The sequence below is a fragment of the Aotus nancymaae genome, unplaced genomic scaffold, assembly GCF_030222135.1.
Source record: "Aotus nancymaae isolate 86718 unplaced genomic scaffold, 86718_ANA_hifiasm-v0.15.2.pri h1tg000003l, whole genome shotgun sequence".
Taxonomy (NCBI): Eukaryota; Metazoa; Chordata; class Mammalia; order Primates; family Aotidae; genus Aotus; species Aotus nancymaae.
The window spans coordinates 22,708,261-22,721,894 of record NW_026988414.1 but is presented as its reverse complement, the minus strand read 5'-3'; the positions used below and the strand labels follow the sequence as shown (position 1 = coordinate 22,721,894).

The following is a 13,634-nucleotide window of genomic DNA, read 5'->3' as shown; positions in this document are numbered from 1 at the left end:
ATTTAAAGAAAGTGATGTATTCCAAAGCTAGCTAAGGGGAAGAAGTACAGGTAGGTTTCCTCCCAAACTACTGCTTCACTTGTGGAGTAGAAAGCAAGCACTTTTAAAGCGAAGGAAGCAAGCAGTTGTCTGGGAGGGGTTTGCATTCCTTATCTACTGGGTGGTCAAGCTGGTGACTGCTGGCACCTTCATTGGCAGATCTAAGCCCAAAACCCCCCAGATGGAAGACAGTTTCATATTTCTCAAGGCAGTCTTCTGGTGGGAGGGAGTTTTGTAGAAATTGGATGTTATCTCTTAAAGCATTCTCCTGGTGGGTGAGTTCCTTTCTGCAGCTCCTAAGCACATAGTTGAACTTGCCCAATAGGGACTGTCTGGTGAAGACAAGGTAAAAGGCTATATTTGCCTTTTTAAATTTTTTTGTGATTTATTTATTTTGAGATGGAGTTTCACTCTTGTCACCCAGGCTGGAGTGCAATGGTGCAATCAAACGATTCTCCTGCCTCAGCTTACTGAATAACTGGGATTACAGGTGCCTGCCACTATGACCAACTAATTTTTGTATTTTTTTTTTTTAAGTAGAGACGGGTTTTACCATGTTGGCCAGGCTGGTCTCGAACTCCTGACCTCAGGTGATCCACACACCTCGGCTTCCCAAAGTGCTGGAATTACAGGCATGAGTCACTGTGCCCGCCTACATTTGCCTTTTTAAAGGGCTAAGGAGAAAGTGAGAAACCGGGGGAATAAGAAAGGAACAGAGAAAAAAAGAAATAATAAACTATCTTTCAGAAAAAATGAGGGTACTCAGTTACAGTTTGACTCTGTGAATATTTTTTGTTTCAGTTGTTCCTGCATTTTACTTTGCTTCTTAATTTGCTCAGGCTTTCTGGGATTACAATTACAAAGTATGGTCACATTTGCCTTCAGTCCATGTTACACCGACTTAAGCTCCCATGTACATAATAATAAAGGCCTCAACCTCCTTCCCAAAAAGTCCTTGGTGATTTCTATGGGGGGGGGTCCCAAAAGGGGTGCCTCACATATACCCAGAGACATGAGTCAGCTGCTACCAACCAGCCTACTGCCCACACAGTTCACTGACTCTAGTGCCCATCAGATGATTTCCAGTGCCTGTGTCATTATCTTCATATCCCGATACTCCCCAAACTTCTAATCCTCAAGGTACCGAAGCAGAGCTGGGTTTAATTCTGAGAAGAGAAGAGGAAGAAGTCTTTCTCCCTTGCTTGACAAATATGTTGTCACCAAGCCCTAAAGCAGGTCAATGTGCCAGTGTTTTAGTTTTGGGGTGTGTGTGTGTGTGTGTGTGTGTGTGTGTGTGTGTGTTTTTAGGCAGAGTCTCACTCTGTCACCCAGGCTGGAGTGCAGTGGTGCAATCTCAGCTCACTACAACCTCTGCCTCCTGGGTTCAAGCAATTCTCCTGCCTCAGTCTCCCAAGTAGCTGGGATTATAGGTATACACGACCACACCTGGCTAATTTTTTGTATTTTTAGTAGAGTTGGGGTTTCACCATGTTGAACAGGCTGGTCTTGAACCCCTAACCTCAAGTGATCCACCTGCCCCAGCCTCCTAAGTGCTAGGATTATAGGCATGAGACATGGTGCCCAGCCAATGCCCAGTATTGTATAATTCCTCTCATCAATAGTTCTTTCCATGTCTGGCCTTCAGTCCTCTAACCTCAGGGGTTCAAAACCCATCCAACGGATCAGTGAGGGAACAAAGACTGAAACTTACTCTCTGTCCTGCTCCAACCAAAGACACTCTTCCTCTAGTTACAAAATGAGAGCTCCCATGTTACGCAACAAAAGCATTTATCAATGGATGCAAACAGAAACTGGATAGGACATGGGGTGTTAACGCTGCCTAAATGGTGTTGGGCCACAATTTAGCAACAACTCAGCAAATCAAAAAATGGTGCTTTGCTCCCGAGTCTCAATGAAAGTGAAAACTGCTGAACATTTTAAGACTGTTCTAATGGCCAACACCATAGGACTTACAAGTATCACACAGCATTTCTAGTCAGTGGAACTCTAACAGAAATAAAGGCAGAAGCACTAGAATCTAACTAGACTGGTCTTTATGCGGCTTAGCACAAGGCTGAATTCCCACAGGGTTTCATTCACCCCTCCTGTAGTTAGCGGTTCATGTGTCTGTCTCCCTACAGAGCTCCCTGAGAGCAGGGACTGGGTTCGCTTGATTTCTTTGAGCCCAGCACCTGGCACAGCACAGGACATACTGAGTAGGAGCTCTGTGTTTGCTGAGCAAGAGAATAAATGAGTGGCATCCTTTCAAAAAAAAGCCTGTCTGTGCTTCCGGAAAGAAATGATATTGAAACCTGGGGATGTTTCTACTGAGCATCCATGTGGTTGAGAGCAGAGAAAATTAAAATACTGGAACAGAGGACCTAAAAACTGAATTTGAGAAAGAAGCCCATTGTCTAATCAAATCTCTAGGTCAAAGGTCATATGATAGGTGTCTTCTCCAAAATATGAGGTTACTTGGGTTCTCTCTGTTGGCACCACATGGCAACTCACTCCAAAAACCTCAGGGATGAACAGCCTCCATCAGCACACAGGATATGATAGAAGTGAAAGACATTCAGAGTAGTGGATCAAGCTGACTCTGGAGACCACACTGTCTCTTGCCTTCCAGTCACATAAATGAATGAATTTTGTAATTATTTAAGCCAGTTTTAGTTAGGTTTATATTACTTGCAACAGAAAGCTTCCTGATTTATAAATAAGAAAGTATGTATAAAGCAGCAGCACAGTGTCTGTGACATGGTAAGAATCTGACAGTGACTCTCAGGGTAACTCTTGGGGTTTTTTTTTTGAAACGGAGTTTCGCTCTTGTTGCCCAGGCTAGAGTGCAATGGTGTGACCTAGGCTCAACTCAACCTCCACTTTCCAGGTTCAAGTGATTCTCCTGCCTCAGCCTCCCAAGTAGCTGTGATCATAGGCATGTGCCACCATGGCTGGCTAGTTTTGTATTTTTAGTAGAGACAGGGTTTCTCCATGTTGGTCAGGCTGGTCTCGAACTCCCGACCTCAGGTGATCCACCTGCCTTGGCCTCCCAAAGTGCTGGGATTACAGGCATGAGCCACCACGCCTGGCTCTTGGTTTTGTCCTAGAAAAGCCAAGGGGTATCTCTTAAACAATTGATGCCCACAGACTCTCAAGTTATCAAGACAAAATCCACCAGAGATATTAGATCCACAGGCAGGGAGAGGATTCTCCAGCAACTACAGGGTGTCTGTCTTAGAACTCTCCAAGTGTCTCCACAAACATTGACTAATATGTGCTGAGTATCTGCTTTGCACAAAGTCCAGTGCTTACAATGAGGTATGTGTGTTGTGTTTAAAGTAGGATGTACAATGCAGAAGAAGTGATCATGTGAAAATGAAATCAGGGTGACATGTATTCAGATTCCAAATCTGCCACTTGTTATCTGTATAATCCTGGGCAAGTTACATAGCATCCCTAAGCTCAGTTTCCTCATCTATAAATGGAGCATGATCCTTTTTCACAGGGTGGCAGTAAAGAAATTGGAAAATAACATATATTAAACACCCAGAGGCCGAGGCCGGTGGCTCACACCTGTAATCCCAGTACTTTAAGAGGCTGAGGCAGGCAGATCGCCTGAGGTCAGGAGTTTGAGACTAGCTTGGCCAATGTGGTGAAACCCCATCTCTACTAAAAGTACAAAAATTGGCCAGGCGTGGTGGCATGCACCTGTAATCCCAGCTACTTGGGAGGCTGAGACAGGAGAATCTCTTGATCCTGGGAGGTGGAGGTTGCAGTGAGCCAAGATCACGCCTCTGCACTCCAGCCTGGGCAAAAGAGTGAGACTCTGTCTCAAATAAACAAACAAACGAACACCCAGGCCTGCACTGTGGTAGCTCTCCATGGTCCACAGCCACAACTTTGTACAGTTCCAGGGATACAGTTCACATTTGGGGGCACTATTTACATTTGGTGTCCCCTGCAGTTGTGCAACAACTGCCAAGAGCACATTGAGCTCCTTAGACCAACAACCACATGTTGGACATCTTATCTGTCTTCACAGGACCAGCCTTCAGACAGATATATAACTCTCCCGTGTGTACCTTCACCACTGTTGTGGTGCCTCAGCTATAAAATGCTCTCCTAATGCATCCTGCTGGTCTTTCATCTGAGGTTGTTAGGTTGCTCTCTCCTTTCTTGGTGATGCCCCTGGGTACTCTTTGCCTAACATATTTCTACCCCTTTGTCTTAATAATTTAGGCTTCTATCACAAATTACCACAGACTGATGGGTTTCAGCAACAAAAATTTCTTTCTCATGGTTCTGGAGGCTGGGAAGCCTAAGAGCAGGTGCCAGCATTGTTGGGTTCTGGTGAGGGCCCACTTCCTGGTTCAATGATGGCCAATTTCTCATTGTGTACTCACATGGTGGAGAGTGGAGAAAAGAAGCAAATTCTCTCCCTATACAGACACGAATCCCATTCATGAGGGCTCTGCCCTCGTGCCTACCAAAGGCTCCATCTCCAAATACCACCACAATGGAGATTCGGGTTTCAACATATAAATTTGGGAGGAACAAATATTCAGTCCATAGCACCCTTCCTTAAGGTTCACTTCAGTATCACCACCTGCTTTTCCAGTTGCCCCAGGCTGGGTGAGGACCTCCACTCAGGTTGAGCATCAGACCTGAGCTTTTTTTTTTTTTTACCAACACATTCACCATAAGGTACTGTCATGGTGTTTGTTTGTCCGGTCTCCAACCAGGCCCCCAGGGTGAGCCCCCAGGGTGGGGGCAGAAATCAAGAACTGTTCTTCCTAGAATCCTCTCTGTGTAATGTCTAGCACAAGGACTGGCACATAAGAGTCTTCAATAAATATTTATTGTTGAGCATGGAGGCTCACACCTGTAATCCCAGCACTTTGGGAGGCCGAGGTGGGAGGATCACTTGAGCCCAGGAAGTGGAGGCTGCAGTGAGCTCTGATTGTGCGACTGTACTCCGTTCTGGGTGATAAGAGCAAGACCCTGTCTAAAAATAAATAAATAATAAATAAATATTGATTGGTTGACTGATTGAATGAATGGTTGAAGCTTCTTAACCTCCTGGATGCAGGTGACTCTCACATCCATTCTGTTCTTCTGTCTCTTCTTATAGCTTATCGTCTGATCCTTGTAACTATGACTGAGCCCTAAGAAACCTCCAAGTCAAACATCAGCCAGGATCAGGTTTGATAGTTGGGCTATCCACTGAGGATATTGCGAAATAAATAAATAAATACTACACGGAACAAGTAGAATACTAAACAAAGGACAAAATACTCGAAGGTTTTTCGTTTGTTTGGTTGGTTGGTTTTTGGTGAAAATTAGAGCCTCTAATGCAGAATGCGGTAATGGCTGATTCTTTCTTGACATGCCATTCCTTGATCGTCTCAAGCTAGCCCCTGTAGTACTGGCAGCTCAACGACCTCCCTGGTAATTCATTATGCTCTACAACTAAACTCTAACTATTCTCAACATATTATATGATTTAATTGCCAATAAGGCTGACAGCTGAAATTCTTAGCGCTAGCCAGCTGCAATTAACCAACTGATACACTTGAAATGGATTCTACACCTCCATTCACTACTTAATAAAGTATTAAACCAAAGCTATAAATGTAAGATTATTTTGCAAATTGTTTCTCAACAGGGATTTTTACCTGATGACAGCAATATGATGTTCCTCTTTGTCAGATAAGATAGGATATCATCTTCTCCAAGGTCTATAGATTCAGGGAGAAATGAGAGTGACTTTCCTGATAAAAGATTTACAACAAACAGAAAAAGAAAAATGCACCAGAACAAAGCAGTAAGGAATTATAAACTAACTTTAATTACATCAATAGGAAGAATTTCAAACTATGTTGAGAATTCTTACTTGAAAGTTTAAATCTAATTAATATATTCTGACTAACATAATCATCCAAAGATAAAAGCATTTATGATGGCAAATGGACAGAACAATCATTTAGGTAGCATCTAGGAATATTGCTACAATTCCTTTACATAAATAGAAACCCATGTCTTCATTAGTAATGTGGCACACATCTTAGAGTAAAAATTTACATAAGACAGGCTTATAAATATACATAAATCTCAAAATCAATCACAATCAAACATTAGGTACACAATTGTTATAAAACAAATATAACCTATCAATGTCTATGTAAAGGCATAGTTTTTACAAAATAGTATTTTGTAGGCGTCTCAAAAAAGTATATTAATACTCCTGGAGTCAGATTGTTCCAGCATATCAGCATGACTGTGGGAATAAGGCATCCGGAGAAGCTGCATTCACTCTTCCACATGGCCAGGGCCTTCTATGTGATGAGACAGGTAGGACTCTAGTGACCTGGGTGAATGCCACACCCACTGCAGCACCCCATTACCTTAGAGAATCGATCACTCTCCAGAAGAATCCAACTGAATGGCTATCAGCCTAATAGCAAATATCCAGGGGAAAACTGAACACATTAATCAAGCAGCAGTATAGTTTATGTTAAAAATCCCAAATAGCTTGATGATTCCATTAAATTTTGAGTTACCAGACATACTTAAAATCACAATAGCACAGCCACTATTTTTATGAAGAGGAACTCATATGCAAGTCTTTTATTAAATATAAAAACAAAGAAGTTTAACTTGAAATTAAATAACTGGATAACTGAATAACTGAATAAGGAACCTAATTAAATATAAAACCTGTAAAGGTTGCATCAACATGCCAGTTACTCAGCTAATACTAGTCTTGGTTTCTTAACTAACAGCATAGAAAAGTTACATTCAACAGTGGTACTTTATATATTCTTAACAATTCATATATTGTTGAATGGAGGAGATAAGCCTTGGTAAAAGATCCAGGAATACTTTCTACAAACTACATTACTATAAACTCAAGCATAGTTTTGCCTGTAATATGCATAATGTTCTATCTCTTGGGTTTTAAAGTAGGCAAGAGATCAGAAACAGAAACAACCTTGACAAAGACCTTCAAATGCTCATGGTGTGTATATACAGGCATTTATGTATACACACACACCATCATGTATGTACAAATATACAAATGCTCCTCAAGTTACAATAGGGTTATGTCTCAGTAAACCCATCGATCGTAAGTTGAAAATATCACAAGTCAAAACATTTATGGGACATAACCCCATTGTAAGTTGTGGGAGTATACCAAATGTATATCACTTTCATATCATCGTAAATTTGAAAACTCTTAAGTTGAACCATCCAAAGTCAGGGATCGTCTCTGTATATAAACACATGGAGAACCATCTAACTGTTCGCTAAACATAACCAATTCTGTTTAGAGAACAAGGACATACACCACAGCAAAGTAGACACATCCCAGCCTTTGGCCTAGTGCCACGGTTCTCAAACATTTTTCCATTATGGTACATAAGGTAGATGCCACATCACATGTGTAAAACCCTCCCATGGTGCAGGAGATTTTGATACGACTTTTAAAACATCTATAGATTAATGAATTACTCTGAAACACTGAAATCCTTACCAGGAAGAGCAGTTCAGTAGTAAATGTTGTCCACGATCACCACACTGAAGTAGGACAAAACTGCTGCTTAGTCAGCTCAGTACTTTACTGCCACCACTTTTGCATCCATTCCAGAAAATATATTAGAATGAAGGAGCATGAGAATGCCCTATGCCATTTATTTACAAAAAAAAAATCAACAATAATTTATTTTAAAAACAAATTATTCACTAACTTTGGTATTCTTACAACTAACCAGTAATACGTTACGGGCAGTATCCTTTACAATGAACCTTGATATACTGGTGTGTCCCTATCCAAGAACAAGGGTGGGAAACCACAGTTCATAAGCAAACCCAGCCTGCTTCCTGTTTTTATGCAGCCTGTAAGCTAAGAATGGTCTTTGGATTTTTCAATGGCTTTTTGAAAAAAATCAAAAGGAAAATATTTGTGACATTTGAAAAGTATATGACATTCAAAGTTCAGTGTCAATTAAGGTTTATTGGAACACAGCCATGCTCATTCATTTGTGTATTGTCTATAGCAGAGCCAAACAGAGACTGAAAAGCCAAAAAACTACTATCTGGCCCTTAACAGAGAAAGTTTGCTGACCCCTGGACTAGAGCTAAGAATGACACACAACTTCAGTGATCACGTCTCTTATGCACAAAATCCTGAATACACGCAGTAAACTTAATTCCAGAAATAGTGGTAAATACCATCTAGGATGGAAATCCATTCCTGAGTTGTCCAAACTTTCTGATTTCTTTAATGACAAAAGCCAACTTAATTAAATACAGCTTCTGCATTTTATCTGAAATCATGTTTATAAATTCACCTTTTGACTACAGTGGAGCAATAAAAAAGCACTGGGCTCCAAGTTAGAAGATCTAGGTTTTAGGCAATTCACTTTTAAATGGTTAAATTCTTAAAAATGTATTTAAGTCTTTTTTGATCTGTGTATTAAACCTATTAAAAGAACTAAGATAACTGGTAAAATAATCAAAATGCTTTTAAGCAGAGAAGAAAGTTGACATAAAGTAAAACATGCTCCTCTCCCCTAAATATAAAAGTCCTCCAATTAATTGTAAATTACTAAACAGGGAAAAAAAGGCACCTAGCTAATTGGAGTGTGGTTAAGTGGGTTCCATTCAGTAAAAGTTTTAATGGATGTGCATGAAGGTGTATGAATGTACAGGAAATCATATCACCTCCCTAGGCTTCAGCTGCACCCCTGTAAAATAAGAGCATTGGATTAAATGGTCTCTAAAGTCCTGGCCAGCACTGGTAATTTCTGTCAAATGACCAGCCTCAGTTTTTTCATCTGTAAAATTGGATAAATAATAGAATCTACTTTCTATGGTTAAAATGTGTTAATTCGTGTAAAGTGCTTAGAACAGCACTAAATACATTTCACTAGCATTATTATTACTTAGTTACTTTACAAAGAACACTGGTTGGGCATCTCCTCTGTGACAAGTTGTATATTAGAAAATGGTAATGCAGACATAAAATAGAAGTTGATTCTCTTATATTAAGTAGGAATGAATGAAACTGAAGTCTATGGAGTTATCACTTCATCATGTTTATCAATAGGTGATTCTCTGAGATAATGGTCAAAGGCCATTCTGTATCACTGGTGTGAATTCTTATTTCTGAACAATGATTATTGTTTGTACTGTTACTAAGGACATTTCTATTTATGTTTCAAAAAACAAAGTTCAGTGGTTGCTAACTTAATTATTTATGGTTTGAGCACAGGAGGAAGAATATAAAAACTTTGGCCAGTCTTGTAATATACATGAAACGCAAGCCTTCTGAACCAAACAAACTTGCCATAGAAGTATAGTTTCTCATATGTATTCATTCTACAAATGTCTGCTGAGTACATGCTACGGAGAAATGTCTGCTACAATGATAAGTAATGTGTCTGCATTAGGGAGATAACAAGGAGGACAAGCCAGCAATTCTAGAAAAGTATGATATGTTGATGAGGAAGCCCAATGTGCCATGGAAGCATTTAACAGGGACCTAGACCTATGTATGTAGTCCAGGGATTTAGAGGAAAGGATATTTAAGCTGTGACCTGACAGGTCAGTAGGAGTTCATCAAGCACAAGAGGTGGAGAATGTCTGAACGTGGGGAACTAAATGAGAAGTGAGATAGAGCAGGTCTGAAGAACTTAAGAGTCTTTCAGTCTTGCTGAGACATATCAAGTGAGGAGAAGTGGCAAAAGATGATATTGCAGGTCACAGAACTGTCTTGCATTTTGCCTTAATGGCACTGAGAAGTCATTGAAAGTTCTAAGCGTAAAAATGCAAAAACTGGTAATCAAATTAGAAACCATTAGTGAAATAATTAGCTTGATGAGAAATGTAAGCGGAAGGAAGCTGCATTCACTTCTTCCTTCCCTGCTTGCTACTAAGCTGGAGTCCCTCTTTTGTTTTAACTTATTTATAGCTCAAATACTATACACATAAGAGAGTGAAATATAAAAATATTTGCTTCTTATTTACAACGTGGATGCCTGCATATCAGTATCTTCGCTACTAAACAGCCACTAGAACTGAGAAGACACTACACAGGCTAGACTTAGCCATGACCAAAGTGGAGTCAAGGACTTGAACCAGGGTACTTGAGTTTAAATCCTACCCACTTTCATTACACACTTGATGTCAGTTCTCCTCTAAATGTCAATTTCTTCCCATCTGTAATGAATAGTATTTCTCCTACATCCCTTGGAAGTGTTTGGTTAACTGTGTATATTGATGTTTCCCTTATTTTGGTTCAGATCCAGAAGAATTTGAAAGCTCTCCCCACAAGCGGACTTTCACCTGTGACATGAATCTGGAGGGCAGTATTAGAAATCACAATCACCAGTGTTGTTCAGTCACAAGCCTATGAAGTTGAAATCAGCTTTAAAGCAACAAGGGCAAGCCAGAGAACTCCAGAATGCCACAGTGGAAATGTCTCAGCAGCACTAACTATACCTGCAGACTTCTCTCCTCAAAATGGGCTGTTAGCACAGACATTTGGAACCTTTAGAAAAAAGCATTATGTCAAGGCATTATTATGAATTATGCTGACTGCCTGTCCAGTTTATAAGTCTGAACATTTTATTTTATTTATCTTTTTGAGACAGAGTCTCCTTCTGTCACCCAGGCTGGAGTGCAAATGGCACAATCTCAGCTCACTGCAACTTCCGCCTCCAGGACTCAAGCAATTCTCGTGCCTCAGCCCCCTGAGTAGCTGGGATTACAGACATGTGCCACCATGCCTGGCTAATTTTTGTATTTTTAGTACAGACAAGGTTTTGCCATGTTGGCCAGGCTGGTCTTGAACTCCTGGCCTCAAGTGATCCACCTGGTTGGTCTCTCAAATTGCTGGGATTACAGGCATGAGCCACCGTGCTCAGCCACAAGTCTGAACATTTTAAATGGATACTCTAGGTGAATTCACTTTATGGGTCATTTTCCCATTTTCAAATTAAAAAAAAAAAAAAAGCCACCTCATAAAAAAAATTCTACTCCGAATCTCTACAGTCTCAAAAACTGTTGATTATTAAAATGCTCTAAATTTTTAATAAGATGTTTTATCTGATATAATACATTTTTAGGCTGGGTGCGGTGGCTCACGCCTGTAATCCCAGCACTTTGGGAGGCCAAGGCAGGTGATCACCTGAGGTCTGGAGTTTGAGACCAGCCTGACTAACATGGTAAAACTCCGTCTCTACTAAAAACACAAAAAAATTAGCCAGGCATAGTGGCACATCCCTATAATCCCAGCTACTCAGGAGACTGAGGCAGGAGAATCGCTTGAACCTGGGAAGCGGAGGTTGCAATGAGCTGAGATCATGCCATTGTACTCCAGCCTGGCAAAAAGAGCAAAAATTCATCTCAAAAAAAAAAAAAAAATACACTTTTAATCATAATGTATGCTCACTCTGACAAGATAATTCACTGTAACAATAGATTAATACCTCAGTTTTATAAAATTCGGTGCTAGAAGAGTTCAAATTCTAACTGCTAAGAATTCCTATTTTTTAAAATATCATTAACACAACTTTACATCTTCAGGACTGCACACAGTTCAGTCTCTAACCTTTCCAAATAGCAGTACAAATGTTTTCTCATAGTTACTCTCTAATTGAGAAGAAATTTCAAATAAATATTATTTATTTGTTTGTTTGTTTGGAGACAGAGTCTGGCTCTGTCACCCAGGGCTGGATTGCAGTGGCACAATCTCAGCTCATTGCAACCTCTGCCTCCCAGGTTCCAGAGATTCTCCTGCCTCAGTCTCCTGAGTAGCTGGGATTACAGGCATGCACCACCACGCCTGAATAATTTTTGTACTTTTTAGAAGAGATGAGGTTTCACCATACTGGCCAGGCTGGTCTTAAACTCCTGACCTCAGGCAATCCGCCCGTCTCAACCTCCCAAAGTGCTGGGATTACAGGCATGAGCCACCGTGCTTGGCCAAAATTTCAAATAAATATGAACTATTTTCATATCATTGTATTTTCATCTCAGCTCCCCACTGGCTGTGTAAATATCCAAAAGCACTTCTGCTTTACGAAAATTTGAAAGTTCTTTTGCCCAAAAGGCTGACTGTGAACTTATGACATTCAGTAAAATTCTCCCTAGTGATACTCAAAATAACTCTCTTGTGCTATACCACTCACAGTAAAGAAAGACTGTTTTGAGATATGATGTCTATACATAGTTCTTTCTCTGCCTTTCTATGTGTTATTTCCAGCCAAAGCTACATGGTATGTGGATCATAAAAAGGCAGCCTTTCTGGGTCTCAAATCCCATTCAGGAAGATGGCAATCATAATTTTCATCAATCCAACTCAGAGATGTCGTGAAGTTAAATAAGAAAACATATTTGAAAATACTTAGAAAAGATGTAAGTACATTCCAAAAGTATAGGGTCATTGTTAAACAATCCTCTTTGACTAGAAAAGAAGCTTGTTCTTTATTCCAAAAAGCTGAAATCATATGAGGTTTTTTTTCTCTCAAATAATCGAAGCTAAAATAATACTGGATATTCTTTAAAAATATATTTATACTAAAGACTTCCCAATCCATATAATCTGTTGGCCCTGTAGCTGTGGTCAGGGGGTTCCCATCAATAGGTAGAATGTCAGAGCAACTATCAGAAGCAAACAAAATGGAGATGAGAAGGTTTGATAGGCAGCTGATGGCATAAAAATGTCTTCATACTTGTAAATACTGACAACACGCTCTGAAGCTGGCGGTGAGTCTATATCATGTCGAGTGATAGAGCCTTTAAGAAAAAAAAGAGAAGGGCAGGGAGCAGTTGAAAAAAGTACAGATTTATAATGGTATAGGCAAACAACAGAAAAATCAAAAGTCTATTTAGTGTTGAACACATAAGCAATGGTTACAAAGATCTGGATTCAGGTATTTGAGTTATCAGAATTCTCTATCATTGTCCATCTAACAAACACAGAAATTAGTTAAATTTATCCAAAAAGACTAGTTCTCATTAATTTGCACTCCCCTATCAGAACAATGCTGTTGGTCTGGTTCCGGGCATCTCAATTTTAAGACTGCTAGTTATATAATATTGTATGATTATTGTTTGATTGCCTCCTTTAAACAGCTATAATGAGTTCTGTCTTATTAATACCCAAATGAGCAAACTATATTTTTATTTCAAACAGCAGAGACTACTAACTTCTTTCCCTCAAATCTATCTTGCATATATGGATCATCAACAACTCCTGACAACACTATTAAAGTCTCCCTTACAGATGGAAGTCCTCTTCTACTGTCTGTGGGACATTTAGTACCCTCCCCCAGGCCATGCCAGAGGGAGTGTGGTATGCTGGATATGTGTCTTTGTGTCTGGCTGATTAGGGTAGAATGGTACAGAAAGCAGGATGATTAAGGTACCAGACAAGTCTTTGGCTGGGAAACTTTTTAAAAACTTGGTTACAAGTGGAAGGAAGTACAGACTGTGTGTAAAATATATTTAATAAGCTTCAGTTGATTAAAAGTGTCTGACCTTCTGAATAATCCACATGAAACTTGGGTTAGGGAGACTAAGGCATAAGC

General features: G+C 40.0%; 1 protein-coding gene across 1 annotated transcript in view; it reads right to left on the bottom strand.

The window, feature by feature from the left end:
* Positions 1 to 5,864: 5,864 nt before the first annotated feature.
* FRRS1L (ferric chelate reductase 1 like) overlaps positions 5,865 to 13,634 on the bottom strand; it is a 36,525-nt gene continuing 28,755 nt past the window's right edge. The window contains exon 5 of the mRNA XM_021672135.2: positions 5,865 to 12,840. Within this exon, the coding sequence (XP_021527810.2) occupies positions 12,668 to 12,840 (173 nt within the window). The 3' untranslated portion in view covers positions 5,865 to 12,667. The remainder of the gene's footprint in view (positions 12,841 to 13,634) is intronic.